The following is a 20,447-nucleotide window of genomic DNA, read 5'->3' on the forward strand; positions in this document are numbered from 1 at the left end:
TTGGAAAAAAAGCCAGTTTTAAAAATTCATCATAACTAGAAATCTACTTTTCAGTTTTTGCAGCACACATAGAATAAGCAAGAATTGTGACGTGTTCTGCACTACCGATATTTCACAACTGAAAATATCATTCAAACATGGCAAAACCTCATAGTTACTGCCTTCTTTTTCAGTAGCTTAAGTATTTAAATATTGTGTCATCTTTAAAATACTGCTCAAAAAATTGCTAGCCTTATAACAAACAGGCAAGGCCACACATGTTGAAATGGTAAGCCCCCTTCCCCTAATAAAAGCCCTTAGATAATGGGTCAATTTTTTTAAAGATACATCAAAACAAAATAAGATAAAACACACTCAGGCATGGTTGGTTATACTACAACAGCCATTCTTCTCAAAAAAGAATTACCTGGGAAATAAGAATGGGGCACAGAACAACAAAAACCAATTCCTGACCCCATGTATCTTATGGAGGTATAATGATTTTGATAAATACAGATGCTGATGCTCTGCATACACATAGCTAGAACTCTGCAGCCCATAGGACCACAGGATCTGTTGCTAAGAAATAAGAAAAATCTATTTCTCCTTGTTCACTACTGAATACTTTTTTTTAAAAAAAAAAAGCCCACCCCTCCGAAGTTGTTAATCCCTGAATCAGAGGTTAGTTAACCCAGTTTTTGTTTTCTCCTTTCCAAAGAGATGGAAAAAAATAAGGGAAACCATAAGCACTTTGTTACAGTACTGTATCTTTTTTGTTTTGGCAACCTCTCAGGAGTGTCTTCGTCCCGTGGCAACATTGCACAACCAACTACAGGAGCTCGCCATCCCAGTGGGGTTTGCTTATCCTAAAGAAGATCCCCTGATCCACTGGGCTTCTGGCCTCAATCTGGCCCAGTAGTCGATACAGATCCCTGTGCCGTTTCCCCAGCCAGACCAGCTTCTTCCTGAAGAGGAGACTCTTCCTCAGCTTGCCCTCTGGAGGTGACAGTGGTCTCTGGAGAGATGCTGTGCGATCCCTCCAGAGGCATACAGCCAGGGTGATTCTTACGAAAGTGCTGGTTGAGGATAGCCTGGAAGGGGAAGCTCTTCCCACAGACATGGCAGTGAAAAGGCTTGTTGCCTGTATGTTTCCGGATATGATACTCCAGCTGATCCTTGCGGGTATACTTTTTGCCACACATCCGGCAAACAAAAGGTGTGATGCCCATATGAAGCCGCATGTGCCGGTCCAGACTACCCTTCTGGTTGAAGGATTTGGCACAGTAGATGCAAGTCAGACGTGGGTTGTAACGAAACCACCGCTCAGATACTTCCTGTTCACGGAGGTATTCCACATAGCCACTTACTCCAACAATAGCTGACTCCTCCACCTAGAACAGAAACATTATGAAGAAAAATAAAAGTTGGCTAAATATTATGGTGGACGTTAACAAGAAGGCTTAGACATCTTTCTGGCTGATGAGCAACATCCAGACTTAGAAGCATTATTTCTCAGAGTATTAAAGACTAAGACAAAACAACAAAGCGTGTTATGTTTATGCCTTGCCTGAAACTTCCTGGAATCATATGGTGATCACTGCAAAAAACAAGATATTTTAAAAAAATAAAAATAAAAAAATCCGGTATATATATTTTTAAACTACATGTAGAGTATTAAAAATTAAAACTTTCCATGGTACATTCATGCCAGTTAATGGTTTGATTACCGTGGAAAGTTTTAATTTTTAATACTCTACATGTAGTTTAAAAATACATATACTGGATTTTTTTTTATTTTAACCAACCTTTATGTGGGATTGTCCTTGAAGTCTTCCACTTAAGCAAATTAAACAACCCCAGCAATTTTTTTTAGCACAGAGGGGAAAGTACTTTAAAGTCTGTAAGAGCCTTGCATATTCATCTGCTGGACAAAATTAAAAATGTTTAGTTTGATACACAACAATGTGGGACAGCCATGTTTCACTAAACTGTCCTGGGCTCATCATCCAAATCCCTAAGATGAAATAAAAACATTTTCTGTACCCAAATGCAGAGGGTTTTTTTATGATCATGGGCTGACTAAGGTTACATTTCTAAAATGCAATACCTATGTTATAGTTTTGCTTTTAACATACTTCTATGTGCATCCTGAGTAGACAGGGTTAGGAAACAAGATAAAATTCTCAAACATAAAGAGGGTTTATGGCTTTCAGATACATTAGTAGAATTCTTCTTGTTAGTTCACTGATTAATAGTGTTTAGATACATATAAAAATCAGTTTCTTCACATTCCTTCCCAGAATTCATTTGATCTATTTTCTGAAGTACTCATACTCTATTATAATTAATAATAGAGCATTTCTCTCTTCCATTCTGGATCAGTCTTTCCAATTCTCCCTTACTCTACACTCCCAATACACAATATCAATTTTTAAACTGTTCATTGTTATTCTTACAATCTTCCAAATATATAGACACCTTCTCTTTTTTCTCACTTTCATTTGCTTATCCTGCCATCTATTCCAATTTTTTGTTGTAATAACTCCAATAAAATCTTCTTCCTCCTCATGCCATTGCCTGATTCATGATATTGAATTACCAACCTTCTTGTGTAATTCACCACTAACCCACCATATAACACAGTACCAGAGTGTGTCTGTGCATTCTTGTGTGTTTGTGTGCATTATGCACACATTGCAGTAAACTACAGCTTAGTAGATAGTAACTTTTGACTTCCCAGTCTAGGACTGATAAATGACTGACCAAAGTCACTCAACTAGGCTTCCATATGTAAAGAAAGACCAGAACCTGGGTCTTCCATTCTTAGCACAGCACCTTAATACTTGCTCTATCTCTCTCAGTCTCATACACATATGCACACACTCCACACACAACCCAATAACACATAAACACACCAACGGCAAAGTGCCTCTCTATAGATACTCTTATGAAACATCAGCATCATGATTATCATCACAGAGCTCACCAAGAGACACCTACCTGGGAACTGGGCTGCTTAGGTTCATCCATCCGCCATGGAGATTCACTTTTTGACCTGTACCGATCATTTACAGTAACCACACTACCTGAAGGGCTAAATCTGCAGATGGAAAATGAGATTAAGAGCTATTTGTGTAATATACAAATGCTCTGAAAAAATAAGAAAAAATGGAGATTCTGCTTCATCACTAACTGATAATAGGGAGAAAAGGGGTTGGATAAAATATAAAGCAAACAGAAATAAATTAAGAAAACCCTAAAACTATAAATGGTAGCTTGAAGATTTATGAAGCAATTTAATTTCTCAAGTCAGGAAATAAATTAATATAAGAAAAGATGGTTTTGCCTAAAACAAATTTGTCAAAATAGAAACATGAGATTTATTATTTGTACACTGCCTGCATATGAAGTACTAAGAATTTTTTTAGAGTTTTTACAGACTACTAAATCTGCACTCTTAATTTCCAAAAGCAGTTGCATAAAATGTTAAACAAAAAAATTAGCATATCAAAACATAATAAAAGCAGGGTATACAGTATCTGATACACAAGCCACAGACACCTCCTCATATATAAGACCAGGCAAGGGTACTTCTTTAATATTACCTATTAGAGTTAAGAAAGAAGATTCTCCAAACAAAACAGCCTAATTCAGATTAAACTGTCCATAATCACTAAGGTGACTATAAAATGTTTTAATAAATCAAGTTTAGTTTTCCAAATCATGGTTTCTAGTAACTATTGGTTGAAATTTAATATATAAATAAATATAATATCTGAACTGGCAAGTAAGTTATAGCCATTGCTCCAGAGACTTATGTATGGTTATGCTAAAATAAATAAATAAAACAACCTGCTCAAACAAAACAAAAGCAGAAAAATCCACTGATTTTTCAGGAATCAATTGAAAGAAAAGGTTACAATTTAGACAGACCAAGCTAGAGATTGGAAATTTTCCTCATGATGATTTGCAAGCATGCAATTCTCTGTTTTTAAATAGAGAAAAAGTCTGACTATCTTTTAAAAGTATCTTGCATTTTTTGTCTATTACTAAAATTTCAGTTTTTAAAAGATTTATTCTGAGTAAATTAAAATTAGTATTTTAAGTTCCAAACAGAGTGCAGACTACACATTTCTTAGAATTAAATTGGAAACAAAACTTAAGTTTCAGACCAATACAGCAAAGTAATAAATTCTTGGTGCTAGAAAGCCAGGAAAGAAGCCAGTGTGTTGTGATGGTTAAGGTATTGGGACTAGCAGTTAGAAGTCTTAAGTCCAGCCTCAATCACAGAGGTTCACTGGGTGATTTTAACAGTCACCTCCCCCCCCCCCCCACTGTTGTGAGAAAAATAGAGAGGCAGCAATGCCATGTATGCTGTCTTGAGTTCTTGAATGAAAGGTGGAACAGAAGTGGAATAGAAATCAATAAGTTAAATAATAATAAAGCTAGAAATATACTAACCTGCTGTTATAAGATTTTAAAAGATATATTATAGAAAACATCCTGAAAAATCATGATAGATTGAACTCTATCATACTCTTAATTGGCTCTTTGTCCAGTTCACTACTTTCTGAAGATATTCTGCAGACTGCATCCAATCAACTTTTTAATGTGTTTTGTTTCACTTTGATGTTTTTAGATTATGAACTTTACACTGCAAAAATTGTGCCTGAAATATTCTAACATTTTTACAGCACCTTTGACATGGCATGAGGTGTATTATTATTAAAAATCACTAATAATGTTCAGTCTTACCTGTCTGTTTCAGTGCTGGTTGGCCTGGCTACTTTTGTTCCTGATGAGCCCAAACTGTAATTTTCCTGTCCCACCGATCCATGGCCTGTTGTATCAATCACCATGGCAGTGACTTCCTCAGCACTGCTCCCATCTTCTCCAGATGGCTGATTCTCTGTCCCCAGCCACTCCTCCAAGTTTTCTGTCTTGATTCGCACTGCTCCAAGGACTTTAACATCATCATCACCCTGCCCACCATGGTCTGCCACTCCTGTTTCTACATACCATTGACCTGCCCTATTAATCCTCAGTATGGGTTCCCGGCTTTCCACATCTGAGCTCTGTTCAATTATTTGAGGACTTGTAGACTCCTCAGGAGGACTAAGTTCCCGAATGTCCAGAACTGTGCTAACCTGGCCCATACGACTTCCTTTTGGAGTGCTATGATGAGGACTCAGAGATCGATTTAGAGACGGGGAAGCTCGATGAGATTCTGGAGGCCTTTCTTGATGCTTTGTTCTTGTTTGGCTTAATTCCATTTCAACTTCAGCCACATTAATTTTGAAATGAATTCCCTCCAGGATTTGTGTACATTTATCTATAATATGTTGCATTTGTAGAAAACTAGCTGCTGTCAGGTAACTTATTATATCGGCAAGCTGGAGGCATATTCTCCCAGTGTAGCAAAAAGAAAGGAGCTGCTCAAACACGGTGGGATTCTTGATAACAGAGATGGAGACTGTGCTCATTTCATTGAGTGACATATGATCTCGAAAATAAGGCGAGCTAGCAGCCAGCACTACCTTGTGCGCCCTAAAGGCTTGGCCTTGCACATTAACCACAATGTCACACAGCCGGCCCTGCATGCGAAGCTGGTTAAGATGGCTCAAAACAGAATTGCTGAAATCAGGAATCTCCAACTGAATGTTCCCACTTTTCTCCATGACGGCTCCAGTTGCAGGTGGAGCAACCCTAACGATGGAAAAATACACCGCTGAATTAGAAAGAGCTTCTCCATTTCTATGTTTTGTAATGCATGACATTTTTAATTTTTTTTTCATATGATCAATTTGTTTGTGATTTGTGTGAATATAACATATAAAATGCTATTTCCTTGTTAAACAGCTATGTAGAAAAAACACAGAAAGTTGGCAATTGAGTAGTAAATGCTTTTTTCTCAACTGTTTCTTTTAACAATATTGCCATTGCTCAACATTCCAAGTATAATTATCCTAGCTGACTAACAAATAATGTTACCAATAAAGGAGATAGGTAATGTTGCATTATAAGATAATGTTACTTTTTTCATGAATTACACTGGGATTTTCGTCTAGTCTTTCAGTAATTGATGGGAAGATATGAATAAATGTTTTAATAAGCCTTCTGAAGGGCAGAGCAATAAAATTATGCAAATCCTCTGGTCTAACTTACAGTATGCTTAACGAAAATAAGTACAATGTACATACATTCTTTCCAACACTTTATACATAGGATTTGACTTCTGCCATCCTCCTCGATAATCAAAAGGTCAAAATAAGGTGGAAATTCCATTAAAGGTTTTAGGGCAAATGTAAACAATTTGGTTTATAAGGTTGATAAAGGGGCCTCTCCAGCTTATGCAATGCTCTGAGGCATCTAAGCAAGGACTCCAGCTTCGATATAGCAGATTACTAATTCTCCTTGTGGCCAATAATGGTAACATACCTTTCACTCATTAATACATATAGAATTGATACTAATAAATAGACGTTCATTGAAAATAAAACTATATTTATTTCATATTGAAGAACAATAAAAATTTCCTTTGCAGTAAATTATGTATTCAGCTTATATATTAGTCAAGGTGATAGTTAACACAAGTACGGTATACTGTATATGTGCATGTACTCAATATGTTTTTAAAAGTTACATAGTAACATCACCCATAAAAACTGTATCTTCCATATGCAAATAGATTCTTTAGTTTCCAGCCAGGTAATGATATTCTTGGTAGTTATACTAATTCAGAAAAATATTCAGAAGACATCAGAATGGGTTTCTTTAAGAATATTGCAAGGATGTATGGATATGAAAACATGTTATGCTAACAAAACATTATGAATGTAGCAACAAGTGCTGTACAAGAATAAGTCTTACAAATTAAGAGTTTAGATAAGAACTCTTATTTGCCAACTTCAAAACAAAAAGCAGCATGTTGTATCTTATTTATTTTGTATATTATAATGATGATCAGTTCATCTATATCTATATAATATTTTTCAGACAGAAAGTTTCCTTAGATTCACTCTTATTTAATTAATGTATGCAGACTGCCCTTCCAAAATTTCTTCTGCAATGAACAGACACAATTGGAATTCTACTTTCACCCATGGCAAGAAGGGTTTTGGTATGCTCAATGCATGAAAAAAGGGATTGAAAACATCAGATATTACATTACTTTTTCTATTAACAATGAGCAATTATTAGCAATTGATAATTATTTCAATTATTAAGAACAAAATGTTTTATGTTCTTTTATTTATTCTTCATCTGCTTCTATTTTTTCAATAGTTCTTTTCCATCTCTTATGAAAGAAAAACATGATAGCAGTACAGTACCATTAATCTTGTTTATTTAGTGTATGGCAACATTAATCTTGGATTGGTATCCAGTCCTAAACCCAAATCTTTTATTGAAGTGAGACAGGATACTCAGTATTAACTTTTAATTATTTTGCCTTATTATAAGGTTTAGAAATTATAGTAAAATATCCCATAATTTGAAATTAGGTTTATTAGCTTTGAACATGGACTTTTAGACTTACACAGAATTAACAGAGCCTGATAAATACTTTAGAATTCTTTATTTCTATAGTATTACAAAAAGGAACATCCATTAGCTGTACTTTTTTTGCATTAGTCTACAGCAGGGGTGTCAAACTGCCGGCCTGCGGACCGGATGTGTCATGGCAAAACCATACTCACCCCATTGCCGGCAATGGCAAAAAAGTTGCGATACGTCATGACACGTGACGTGATGTTGCGAGTGTGACACCCCTAGTCTATAGTATTGCAGGGACACAATAGTGAACACTTTTAGAATTACTAATAATAAAGTAGTAAAATAAGTAAACTTCAATCTAAAAGGCAGATAGATATCAGCAGGGCTTTTTTTCTCATAGAACGGCACCTTTTTTGGATGGAACCTTGTAGGGTAGGCAAGGTGGGTTGTATGACGTGTGTGAGTTCTGGCACCTTTTTTTTTTTTTTAGAAAAAAAGCACTGGATATCAGCAATAATTATATGCAGACTACCATGCACAAATTTAGAAACACAATGAAAATTAACAAGATGCGTAAAGACCTCATGAATCCATTGTAGGAATAGATGTTGTATAGATTCTTCTGAGCAAAGACTTTAAAATGTATAGAATAGCTTTTTCCATGTTGCTCTATGTATATAATCTACTGGTATGAAGCCATAGACTTTTTTAAAAATAGATTTTTTTTTATCATAAAATAAGTGAAGTGATAAAGCATATTATGTGGCTTTCTAATTTTAAGAAACTAGTTGAAATATATTACAATTCAAAATTCAAATGTTTAAAAAGGAAATTTAAAATAATGAAGGCGATAAAGGTGATGCTTCACAGTCATTATTCAATAGCATTTATACTATTTTACATTTGTTAAAATTATTAAGTTTCTCTATGAACATTTTTCTTATAAATTCCATTTAAGCTATTTTAAGCAATTAATTGCATATTAATTTATTTTATTCAAATGCAGAATTATTATTCTGGCTTGTCCTAAACCTTCTGATAATCAGGAACTTTGGTTGGCTCTCTTAACTAAACAGGAAAAAATAATTTCCAACATTACAAACAATTTGAGAAATAATTTTTTCAGCTTTTTCAAAAGAAATCAGATGATTCCACTTTCTCCACACCATACATAATTTTAATGAAGTTCTATCTATAACATCTCTTCGCACAAACAACCATACATGCAGATTTAAGAATGGCTGCAGGACTTGGGTTTGGCTAGTCTAAAGAAAAGAAGAAATAGGGGTGACATGATAGCAATATTCCAGTATTTGAGGGGCTGCCACAAAGAGGGGGTCACATTATTAACCAAAGCACCAGAGGGCAGGGCAAGAAACAATGGTTGGAAACTGATCAAAGAGAGACGCAACCTGGAATTAAGGAGAAACTTCCTGACAGTGAGGACAATTAACCAGTGGAACAGCTTGCCTCCAGAAATCGTGGGCGCTCCATCGCTGGAGATTTTAAAGAAGAGACTAGACAGTCACTTGTCTGAAATAGTATAGGTTCTCCTGCTTGAGCAGGGGGCTCGACTAAAAGACCTCCAAGGTCCCTTCCAGCTCTATTCTATTCTATTCATTTTGAAGTATTTCCAAAGAGGCAAGCAGGCAAGCGGACTACAAGACAGAATTTAACCCTCCTTCCAACTTTCTGCTTTCTAAATCTTTCTCACTACAGAACAGCTTTCTTAGATCCAAATACTCCAAGAACCTGAGCAAACTGCAAAGAAACAAAACACTTCGTACGTTAACAAAAAGCACCTAAAGAGGACAATTAATTAAAATAACAAAACCGAGGGAGGAATGTATGGGTGAATCAAAAGGTAGGTACAGTAACTGCAAACTGACAAATTTCACCGGATTTGGGGGAAGGTGCAAAAGATCAAGGAAGAGGAGCACAGGAAACCTTGTACATAGAAATCTCTTTTAGGAGGAGCAAACTCCGTTGCTAAGATACACAGAAGGGGAGAAGTGAGGCTAGAAATTCGGGGGGCATGCAGATCCACACCGTCCTTTTGGGAAGCACCGCAGAATGACTGTCCTAGAGTGCGCCTGAGGGTGGGAAGAAAGGAGAGACGACAACTCTCCCGAGCTCCTTCCCTATCCCGAGGGGACCGAAATACATCGCCTACGTACCTCCAAGGGGGGGTGGGACGAGCCCGAACACCCTTCCGGAAGCGAACCCCCCAGAAGAGAAACGCCCCGGAAGTACATATCCCCCCCTTCGTCTTTGTTGATTGACTTGCTTTCCCCCCAGCCCCACTGAAACAATCTTCGCGTCAGGTAGCCACACCCACAGGAATGAGCCCACCACGGAGAGGGTGGAACCTGCGCCGGGCGGACGGCCTGGTTACTTGTGGCGCTGAAGTGGGGGGAGGGGGGACTGTTATGCGTAGGAATCATTTTTTCTAGGGAGTGGTAACAGGAGGAGGAGCTATGCAAAGACGCGTGCCCGTCACGTGACCCCAAGATCTACGCAGCGTCTATAAAATGAGTGGCTGCGGCCCGCGCTTTCTCTTTTGGAATCTGCCTTAGGTTGTGTGTTTGGGTAAGTATTGTGAGTATTTCCTCCCTTCCTTTTCCCCTTCCCCCCCCCTTCGTGTTGCTTTACTACTTTCTAAAGAGGAGTTGGGCCTTTAAAATGTAGTGTTGCTCGTGGATGGGTTGGGGGAGGCACGGATGGCGTTAGATTATAGCATGCTTTCCGTTTTTTTCCCATATTTTGAAAAATGCTGGGCGTTGAGCATAGATGGCGCTGCAAAAACGGCTCAAAGGAACAGCCTTTCCAGATGGGCCTCGTGGTCGAGGAAAGCATAAAACTGATCGTCTAAAAAGTTGAAAATGAATTCCGCACGGGAATAATAATAGCTCCCCTTATGAAATCGGCATGCAAGCTTTTGCGTTCGGTAGAATTTCTCCGTAGGCTAAAGAGTAAATTCAAAAAGAGAACTAGCGGAAGCTTAATGTACTGAGATACTGAGCTCCAGCCTCTCTTCGCGGTGACCTTTAGATGGATCCGAAGTGCCTGATCCCGGTATCGATCTCTGATAAACTAATTAAAGCTATATGTTTTTAAAAAGTAAATGATTTGCCGTATTCACTGCAAAACATGGATTTAATTGTATTGCAAAACGTAGAGAGGGACCTTCGGAGTAATATCCTGAAAAAAATAAAACTTTAGTACCTGCAAATGATGATAAATTATGTTGGTAGGGACATCTGAGAGTGTGATGAACGCCAACATTTCTGAGCAGGATTAGGGCCTTAATTTAGCTATAGCAATGATTACTCATTTCCAATTGTGGGATTCGTTGTCTAGTTGAAATAAAATTCACAAGCCAAAACTTCCAAGAGAAAACAAAGGTAATTTATTTGTACTCCTTTGCAATACAATGTATTTGCTTCACAGGCTAGCAGCAATGAAAAACCAACCCTACTTTTTTAGGGGGTTTGAAACATGCTCTTTCTAATGAGAATGATTTAACGGTTTCCAGAAGGTCTTTTTTGTAAAAGTGGGCTGAAAATACCCTATTTTTGGCATTTTTACAAAAAATGTCAACTATTGGAAAGCAGTAGGAAAATGAAATTTTATATTCAAAAACCTTGTATTGCTAAGTTATTACGCACAAAGTTTCACATTTATCATACCTTTCCTTCCAGAGATATAAAAAGCCAAACTTTAAACTTTTTTGGAGCCACAATATTTTTGGCCAGCTTTGCTCCAAATTATCTAGATGGAGATCGCTCATGAGAATGTTTTTTATTATTTTGTTTAATAGAGGACAAAAAGTTGTACAAAGATGGCCAAGTTTTGTTTCTCTCAACAAAATATTGCCGGAGATAATATGTCTCAAATTGCTGGAACCTGAGTCATACTGTAGAAGGCTGTGGTATGGGGTCAAACAAATGACTATATCTCCGGAACAGCAAATGTAACACTTTACCAACGTTCATTGGGGACACAAAATTTCATGGAAATCCGTGATGGTCAAGAGGGACCTCCAGACCACTTTACATGGAATGACCCCCTCCGAAGCTTATATAAATAAGCTTCCCCGCCCTCAACTACCTATATATTATGCCATGCACATGTGATGGTACTAATACTTAATTTTGATGAGATTTTAAATATAATCTGACCCCAGCCTTATTTAAACATTACTTAAGAAATTTTAGGGAGGAGAAAAACTTAAGTTAGGCCCTAATGGTTGCCTTCATCTAATGATTTGTGCCATGTGACCTTTTAGAAATGGCTAATGAGGATGTATGACTGAGGTTGCCTAAAAAGCATCAAAATGTTGATCAGTTGGCAGAGAGACAGCAACATGGATAAAGTAGATGAGGGAAAACTCATGTTCCAATTATGTATTTCATAATTCATAACAAGAGCAAGTAACATACGATCTGAGACATGACTCGCCCAATAACTGCACATTGAGAATCCTGTTTATTAAAAGATTAATGGCACAACTGCAAATTTGGAATGGTTTCATCTTTGTCTTTTGGAAGTGTTGGTGAGATGGCTTATTTCTGTCCTGATATGTAATTTGCACTAATAGTCAAAAATCATGCTGTGGCTAAAAACAAATGCAGTAATATTTGTGGCATCCATCCGCCTTCTAATTTAAGTGAGAAGAACTTGCTTCTTTTGCTTGAAAGTTGTAGGCTAAGCTGAGAAAGTTTTATACAGCAGACCTTATTCCCTCCTAAAGGAGGAAATGAAGAGTCCTCATTGTTGGCAGTAAAATCAGTGTTAAGGCTGCAGATCAAAAGTGAGTCTCTTTCTAAAGATTACCAATCAAAGTACTACCAACCCTTATTAGGTCTGTTTTGTTTTAAAAATAGTTCTTGTCTAATAAACGCCCATTTCCTTTGTAGGTACAAAATCTCAAGCCAACGCTGTTTGTAAAGGTATGTTTCTGTTCTTGTGATACATACTGAATGTTAAGTAGATAGAAACAGTACCTTTGGTTGTGCCTTTGTGCCATAATGATGATGCTTATTTGCTACTCTTGAGAAAATAATGATGAGAATGCTTAACCACCTTTGTTTCAAACTGAGGCACAATCTATGCTCTTAAAAAGAATCTTCATCCCTTTTGTAATTTGAAACATTGAAATATTTGCTGTTTTCTTTACAGGGTTTTACAAATGATTCTGTGATCATGGAACAAGGATTGGTAAGTTGTAAGATTTAAATAGTCTATTAGGTTATTTTATCGAAGGAGGGATGCGTGTGATGAAAACATAGTTCAGCAGATAATCTGTGATGAACACTGTCTTTCGCTCCTATCTGATGCATCCTCTAAAGCTGGTCTGATTCTGGATTGTTCCTGATACAGATAGGCCTAGTTCAAGTAATTGTTCATTAAAAACCTCTCTGACCTCAACAGTAACTTGGTAACTTATTAACATTTTTTAGATTTCTGCTGATAAACATGAAAATCTTTTCATTGTGTTCACTTAACTATATCTGAATTTAGTTTAAAATATCCAAACCTTCCTGCCACGATACTACATTCATGTTGTAAGTTCTAACAACTACTGAACTGAACATCTCTTAACAGATTCTGTGTTCGCAAATATTGGAATGCTTACCTATTGATGTGCTGGCCTTTGGGTTCTCTAATATGGATCAGCTTTAGATGATCAAACATGTAAGTTGTAAAAAACAAAATACAATCTATTAAAGGCAATACTTTATGAACAGTTTCAATGTTACCAGGAGATTCTTAGGTATTCTTAAATTGTCACAATCCTTTATTACGAGTTTTTACTTAATAGTGGTTCTTTATATACAACAAGGTTGTAGTTGCATTTTTCTACAGTTACACTGCGAGCATCCTAGTTTTGTTAATCTTTGTTAAGTATTATTTAATAAACTTGCACACTGCCAGATTCCCAGTGACTTTGAGTGATTTAAAAATGTAAATCAAGAAAACCAATAGTAAAAATAAGGAACAAATAAAACCAGGCAGCAACATAAATGCCCATTCTTATAATAAGGGTTGTACCCCATCTTATAGACCGGGGTAAAGAGCCAAGTCTTTAAGGCCCTCTAAAATGCTAACAGGGTGAGTGCCGCTTGTGCCCTTTGTGGTTATTACATTTTGAGTTTGGAATTCATTCAACTTGCCAAACAAATAGAAAACATAATTTATTGAGCTATGGTTCTTAGTTGAAGAGTGATCTTGCACGCTTTGGATCTATTCATTTTCTGTGACTTGCTGTGATTTATGCATATTTCATCTTCTGCCTTTTAAAAATTGTGTTAGATTCTATTTGATAATTTGTTTCGCTGGTCTTAGGACACTTCAGCTTTGTTGCTTAGAAATGTAATGTAAAATGCTGATGCAAGCATTTTAATTACATCCATCTATAATTTGTCTGCAACAGTTAATGTTTAAACAATTGGATTTGGAATGAAAAGGACAAACTAATCTACTGTATATGATGCAGAATCAGGTCGCTGATACATGTGAGGATAAACTGAACATACACTGATACAGTAGATCACAGCAAGGTTTGGAAGAAAAAATGATGCTTTGTGAAAAAAAATAGGCTAGTGGCCTAAGAAAATAATTCTCTTTGTAGGTCTTAATGATTGAGCTGTGTTTCTGAAGAACCTCAAGAAAAGGCAAGTTGAAATACAGAAAGTTGGTTGGCTGAGCGATATTATCAAACCTTAAGAATATACCTTTTAATGACTTTTAGGTGTATTTTAGTTCAATTTAGTTCAAATTCTCTAAATTTCTGTCAAAAATTCATCCTATAAATTCCGTATGCCTGTAAGAAATTCTACTGTACTGCATGTTCTCACTAAAACTAAATAAAGCAGGCAGTTGCAACCAGCATTTATCCTAAGGACTCTTAGCTTAGGGAAGACTAAAGAGGAGCAGGCAAGCATGTTGGGGATATCCTGTGAATTTAAGCATGCTGCCTGCCAGATGTGCAAATTAAAGGATGGTGGGCAAACAAAGCACCAAGACTGATATGTATGTCATCAGTAGTAGGGTAAGTTACACACAATGATTAAATTTCTGTATAAAGTAAATACAAAAATCATCTAACAATCAAAACCTGGGAAAATGAATATTAACAGAACATTGAGTTGGAATCAAACATTCCGTTGTCCAGAAACAACTTAGGACAGTGATGGCAAACCTTTTAGAGACCGAGTGCCCAAACTGCAACCCAAACCCCACTTATTGGGTGCTTGGTGGGCATGGCTGCAGTGATCATGGTGGGTGTGGCCAACTCGATGTTGCTCCTGTGGGGGCAGGGTTGGGGGAGATCCAGGGGGTCTCTGGCGGGTGGGATGGTGGGCAGGAGGCTCGTCCTGCGGGGTGAGGTGAGACCAGGCCAACTGTCCATCAGCAGCCACAGCCTGCCCTCGACCGGTGCACTCTGAGGCTTCACAGCCCGCTGCAAATACCAGGCCAGCCCTCCAGCAGCAAGCGGAGTAGGTTTTGGTGTGGCGTGGCTATTTGCCGCCTCGCGTATTGTGCCCAATGCTGCCGCAATGCGGCTCGACCGAAAGCGACCGTGGGGCAGGTTCCCCCCTCACCTGCCCATTCAGCTACAGTGACTGTAGGCAGAGCTGCAGTCAGAGAAGAGAACTTCAGCCAACTTCGCAGCTCTGCTTACAGAGCCACCAAAACAGCAGGTGGATCGCCAGAAGCTCAGAGAGGGCAGATGCTGAAGTGGGCAGTTGGGCCATTGGCAAGGGCAACATGGTTGAGCAAGTGGGGCAGATAAGGAAAGAAAGATCTCGAAGAAGTTAGAAAGTCTGATGGAACTTTTTTTTTTAACCGATAGTCCCACAAACGCCGTCGAAGGCTGAGAAGCAAATGGAGAAACGGAATGCAGGTGAAAGGCAGGTTAGTAAAAAAACGTTTAAGGGAGGTGAGGGCATCTGGGCGGTGGTGGGCCTGGCAACCTTATCCTGCGTGGCTTCGGCAGGTGTCTGGCAGGGGGAGGGAAGCAACTGATCTACCACCATGCTAGCGCCGCCGCATTGCTTTACCCCATGCACAGGTCCCGCCCCACCCCTCGCATGGAGCGCACTGCTCCCGCTGCTCTCCCCACATGGCACCTTTCCAGCTCCGATGCGTCACTTCCTCCAACGCTACGTGGGACTAAAAATAAAGTGCAATCAATCCCAACTTTGCGAGATCTTTTTTATCCCCTCGAGTTGAAATTGATTGATTGAACTTTTTTTTTTTTTGCACACAGCGGAGGCCTAAAGCGAAAAGGTTTTATAAAACCCAGCTTAAAAACCACTTGCCCGGGGAGATTTTGATGCAGGTTGCTCATAGATGGGATTTAAGGCCTTGGATGGGGGCGACGGCACACGTGCCCCATAGAGAGGGCTCTGCGTGCCACCTGTGGCATGCGTGCCATAGGTTTGCCACCATGGGCTTAGGAGGTCTTCTTTCACCTGTCAAGAGGCTTTTGACGATGGGGTAACTTCCCTTCCAAAGAGCTTTATCTGCCAGATGAAGGTTTATAATAGGAGCAATTGTTACTTTGATAGGTCTTATCTAAGCCATCTGGACTAGCTCTAATAAAGGTCCTAACCATCTGTAGGTTTTAATTTAATTGCTATTTTTATAATCTTATGAGTAACCATAAAAATGATACCAACATAAATTGTGATGAATAGAACAATAATAAAGTAACACTGAACCATTTTCCCATTCTGATCCTGTCTATTTCTGTAGCAAATTGAATATTGCAAATTGTTGAAAAAGTACATAAGGAATTTCTCTAGCCTCCTGAGGAAAATTTGAATATATGTGGCAGATTGTTCTTATGTGTTAATTAAAATACACTTGATATTTAAATATTTAATGCTGTCAGCCTGCATGATGAGAAGCTAATAAAACTGACTTTAAAGATGGAGGTCTGTGATTAGCTCTACCTGACTTTGGGCACCTACCTGGATCTTCCATGAGTAAAAAATTCATTTTCTTGGCTATTGATCAACCTTTCTTTATCTTTTAGGACTTGGAGTAACATGAGGAATTGTTTAAGCAAAACTGTTGACAGTGGTAAGCTACTACTTATATCAACTTAACCCTGTGGACTTACTGCAAGCAATTACATAGTCTTTTGCAAACAGGATGTCCTTAAAAATGTAATCTTTAATAATGCTATATTAATGCAAAATGTCTGTTCGACTATATGCCCTGAACAGCATATCTATCATGGTCGCCATTCTGCTAGCATGGCTTTGTATTCTGTCCCCTTGACATTTTTACAGCAGGAGAAGGGAGGTGAATGGAATGCGGGAGGACAAAGGGGGTGTCTGGGAGCAAACAGTGCCGGTCCAATAAAGGAGACTTGCCAATCCAGCCCAAGGTCACCTAAAAGAATGTGGAGAAGAAGCAGGCGTGCACAGAGGGTCTGTTACCCAGACAATCTTTGACAATTTCATTTGGTCAAAGACTGATAAGGGAGGAGGTTTGGGGAAAAAGAAAGTTAAGTATTGTTTGCTTGCCAGTTTGCCATTCTGCTTTGCTACTTTTGTAACGACTTTTGCTTCAGTAAAGTATACTCTTGGTCAAAAGAATGGTCCAGGGGTTTTTCTTTAGTAACTGAATGGAATGGATGACAGTATTCTTGATTCTTTTGGATTGTTGTTTAACTTTTCTGAGTTTGGCTACCTAATCCTGTCAGAAAAGGTTTTATTGAAGACCTAGAAACATTAGGAATCTAGTCCATGGAATTGCTGTGGAGCTACTTCTGTCTTCAAGATTGATCTGTTAAACTTAGAATAAAACTAGCAAAGTTTAAAAAGATATTGAAATACCTGAATTGCAATTGGAATGTGGGTGAAAAAACAGCATTATTATTTCGGTTTTGTAATACTAAACTTCCAATGTTTTGTGTTTGCATATATAAGTGGGCATTTTTTTTATATTAACTAGGTTTTGAGGATGGAATTACTAGTTTGAGGTAAGAGGTTAGTTTTCATTTATTCCATGGTTTGTTCAAAGCTTTTTAATCAACTTGTAACCAATGATGAGATTAGATTCTGCCAGATGAACACTCATGATATTAGCATCAATCCGTTCCACTTTTCACTGAGGTTACATTGTTCAGCCTATGATTAGGCATTCAGAGAGAATAATTGCTTTCCCAAGTTCTCACTTGAACTTACTGATGTACATTTAAAGTATCTACCTTTTCCATTTTCCTCAAGAACATAAGATTGCAAATGGATTAATTCTGCATCTATAGCAATGTACAGTTCTAGTCAGCATGTTTTAAGTTTTAGGATTTCCTTACCCAGTGTTGAAGCAAAAATTAGAAAAAAATTAACTGAAAATATTTTTGACTCTGCAATTTTATGTTTTTTTCATTTCTCCAAAATTGTTAGATGTTTACTGTTTTATGGGATCTCTTGAACAAGGTCAGTATATTATTTTTATAATCTAATTATTTAGTCTTGAAAGTTGATGCTAAAATTATGGGCGAATGACTTGCCGGCTGACTGTATTATGCTCCTTCTATATGACTAATATCTTTCCTACCAATTTCACCATGTCAGATTTCATAACAGTGTTAAAGATGGAATGAAAATCGACTAAAACTAGATGGGATGCTTTCATTTTTGCATAATTCTCTCCCCCAAAAAACCTTACTGAAATATTCCTGAACCAGAAATAGCATCCTGCCTGCTTGGATGGTATCAATTAACTCCCCACTGGGCATCCGTTCAGTTCTTCAAAAATAATCTTGTAGAAGGACTCAAAACACACCTCAACACAGGCAAAAGGGATAATGTTTCCAAAATTTTGTGAGCAGCAGTGGGGGGGGGGTGTCATAACATTTGCTGCCTGTTTTGTTTCCTGACTTCTGAAATAAAACATACCAACCAAAATTAGTTTGATATTGCTGGAAAAGCCAATGATGTTTAAGAGTAGTGGACAGAAAGTTTTCTGAGAACTGAAAACACTGAGGCTTTATGTTGCTGATATTTAATGATAGGTCAAGGTATCATAATTTACCCCAAAACCTGGGATCAAATGAATTGCTAGTGGAAATAGTATTTGTTTCGCACAACTACATAAACTGATGGCTTGCAATTTTTTTTATTTCAGATTAGTTTAAAAACAGTGGCAGTTGATTGGTAGAAGAATTTTGACTTCACAATATAATGGTAAGTTCATATTTTGAAGAGATGTAAAAGAGGGCATTAGATTTCCAAATGTGTTCTGACCTTGTTTCATATTAAAATAAATGTGTTTCCTTTGTACTGTTAATGATGAAATTGTGAAAAAGACAATGGGAATCTCTCTGAAAAGTAGTGAAGATACAATTTTACTGAGACGGTACAAATGATTTGTGCTACATAATTATTATGTAGTGTTGCATTATAATATATAAAATCAGCATAAATCTTGCCTGGTTCTTGAGGTAAATCTATATGTTCCAGTTTGAAACTCTGCATCACCATGTGTGATCCTGGCTTTGTATGATGCATAAATGTTGTATTTTAAATTATTAAGAACTGAGCTGTCTAGCAAAAAAGAAGTTCTTAGGCAGAGAATTTATAAGAATTACAGCAAATGCCATAGTTTGTTCCTATCTGTATCTGCCTATATGACTCAAGGTAGCTGAATTCCATTTCATAAGTGATAAATTTTAAGAGAATAGAGTTGAGTGGACATGCATAATAGTTTTGATGTTAAGTAAACATTTGCAGAATGGCCTATCACAAGTGCAAAATGGGATTTTCAAGTATTCTGAAAGTTGAATTGGAATCTCCAATGCTTTGAGCCATAAGCTGGCCTCTTAATTCAGGGGTGCAAGACGATATTCCAGGGGGTGCAAAAACTTGGGTTTTCAAAATTATAATGTATATGCATAACTCGTTGCCATTATTTTGTACTTTTATAAGGGGTGCCAGAATATATCAAGTGTTCTACGGGTGCGGGGTATAGAGAAGGTTGGGAGCCGCTGTCTTAATTGAAACAGCTTCAGTTTCACAGGAACCTAACATTTGTGATATCTGGATGAAAATAAACATATATTGCCATATTTCTAATTGTTTAGCTTTTAGCTAAACAGGATGCTCCTTGTTTTTAGTAAAATAATAGCTATTAGGAGACTTGAAATTTTGTGGAACTATAATAAATTTGCTTCAACCAGACATGGAAGAAATCTGCAGGTGAAAAGTCAATTTTGTGCAATAGTTAGAAGAAGATTAAAAATTCAGGAACTAGCCCACAAAACTCTAAAACAGTGTTGTCTTGAATCATAATTTGGCTCTTCTCTGCTTAGGTCAGTGGTTCTCAACCTATGGGTCGCGACCCCATTTGGGGTCGATCGACCATTTCACGGAGGTCGCCAAGCAAGGCTGTCCGCCATTTTTTTTCCCTTTTCCGGCGGGTGCCTTACCTCCCTTGAGCTGGGCCAGCTGGTGGTCGGCCAGCTATGCCTCGGCCGGCGCAGGGAGCGAAACCACGCATGTGCGGCGCTCCCGGGCAGGGAAAGTCCTCGACTTACGACTGGTTGGGTAGCCCTCGGCTTACGACCGGTTTAGTCCTCGACTTACGACCGGTTTAGACCTCGACTTACGACCGGTTTAGTCCTTGACTTACGACCGGTTTAGTCCTTGACTTACGACCGGTTGCGGGTTGCGGCATTAAAAAGGTTGGTTTCATTTCTTCTACTAGATACATTAATGACTGTCTGCTTTCCTAGGTAGTTGATGAACTGATATTTGGCTTTTCAAGGTATGTATACTCTGCACTAACATACTTGTTTTCTTGAGAATGGTGAAATGATGATACCCCAATCTTGAACTCTCTCTCTGAATATGTGATGGAATATCCAGAATCTGACCCATTCACATTTTATATTGTTTTGTATCTCTAAATGGGGAATGTATTGGCTTGATTCTTTTTCCCTTTTCTCTTTTCAG

At 37.8% G+C, this 20,447-nt stretch overlaps 1 protein-coding gene, 2 long non-coding RNA genes and 5 other non-coding genes across 9 annotated transcripts; 7 read left to right on the forward strand and 1 right to left on the reverse strand.

Annotated features, from left to right (window-relative positions):
• Positions 1-710: 710 nt before the first annotated feature.
• ZBTB37 (zinc finger and BTB domain containing 37) lies at positions 711-5,657 on the reverse strand. The gene is made up of 3 exons (XM_015832036.1): positions 4,735-5,657; positions 2,980-3,079; positions 711-1,370 (listed from the first exon to the last, which is right to left on the reverse strand). Exons 1-3 carry the CDS (start codon positions 5,655-5,657, stop codon positions 882-884), a joined length of 1,512 nt encoding a protein of 503 aa, XP_015687522.1. The 3' UTR covers positions 711-881.
• Positions 5,658-9,948: 4,291 nt separating this feature from the next.
• LOC107302849 lies at positions 9,949-14,146 on the forward strand. Its single transcript, XR_001549400.1, has 5 exons — positions 9,949-10,062; positions 12,393-12,425; positions 12,655-12,693; positions 13,081-13,170; positions 14,108-14,146. It is a non-coding gene; the product is annotated as an uncharacterized LOC107302849 (long non-coding RNA).
• Positions 10,694-10,772, forward strand: LOC114923945. The gene has a single exon (XR_003810745.1). It is a non-coding gene; the product is annotated as a small nucleolar RNA SNORD74 (small nucleolar RNA).
• Positions 12,741-12,818, forward strand: LOC114923942. Its single transcript, XR_003810742.1, has one exon. It is a non-coding gene; the product is annotated as a small nucleolar RNA snR60/Z15/Z230/Z193/J17 (small nucleolar RNA).
• A 1,187-nt stretch (positions 14,147-15,333) lies between the features above and the next one.
• Positions 15,334-20,429, forward strand: LOC107302847. Of its 2 annotated transcripts, none has more exons than XR_001549398.1 (6): positions 15,334-15,393; positions 16,520-16,566; positions 17,446-17,473; positions 17,898-17,930; positions 18,622-18,680; positions 20,228-20,429. It is a non-coding gene; the product is annotated as an uncharacterized LOC107302847 (long non-coding RNA). The 2 variants fall into 2 exon arrangements; XR_001549399.1 differs by having other exon boundaries at positions 20,232-20,429.
• Positions 16,376-16,442, forward strand: LOC114923946. Its single transcript, XR_003810746.1, has one exon. It is a non-coding gene; the product is annotated as a small nucleolar RNA SNORD44 (small nucleolar RNA).
• LOC114923944 lies at positions 17,532-17,609 on the forward strand. Its single transcript, XR_003810744.1, has one exon. It is a non-coding gene; the product is annotated as a small nucleolar RNA SNORD47 (small nucleolar RNA).
• On the forward strand, positions 18,775-18,855 carry LOC114923943. The gene has a single exon (XR_003810743.1). It is a non-coding gene; the product is annotated as a small nucleolar RNA SNORD79 (small nucleolar RNA).
• Positions 20,430-20,447: the final 18 nt, after the last annotated feature.

The sequence above is a fragment of the Protobothrops mucrosquamatus genome, unplaced genomic scaffold, assembly GCF_001527695.2.
Source record: "Protobothrops mucrosquamatus isolate PMUCROS unplaced genomic scaffold, P.Mucros_1.0 scaffold_294, whole genome shotgun sequence".
Classification (NCBI taxonomy): domain Eukaryota; kingdom Metazoa; phylum Chordata; class Lepidosauria; order Squamata; family Viperidae; genus Protobothrops; species Protobothrops mucrosquamatus.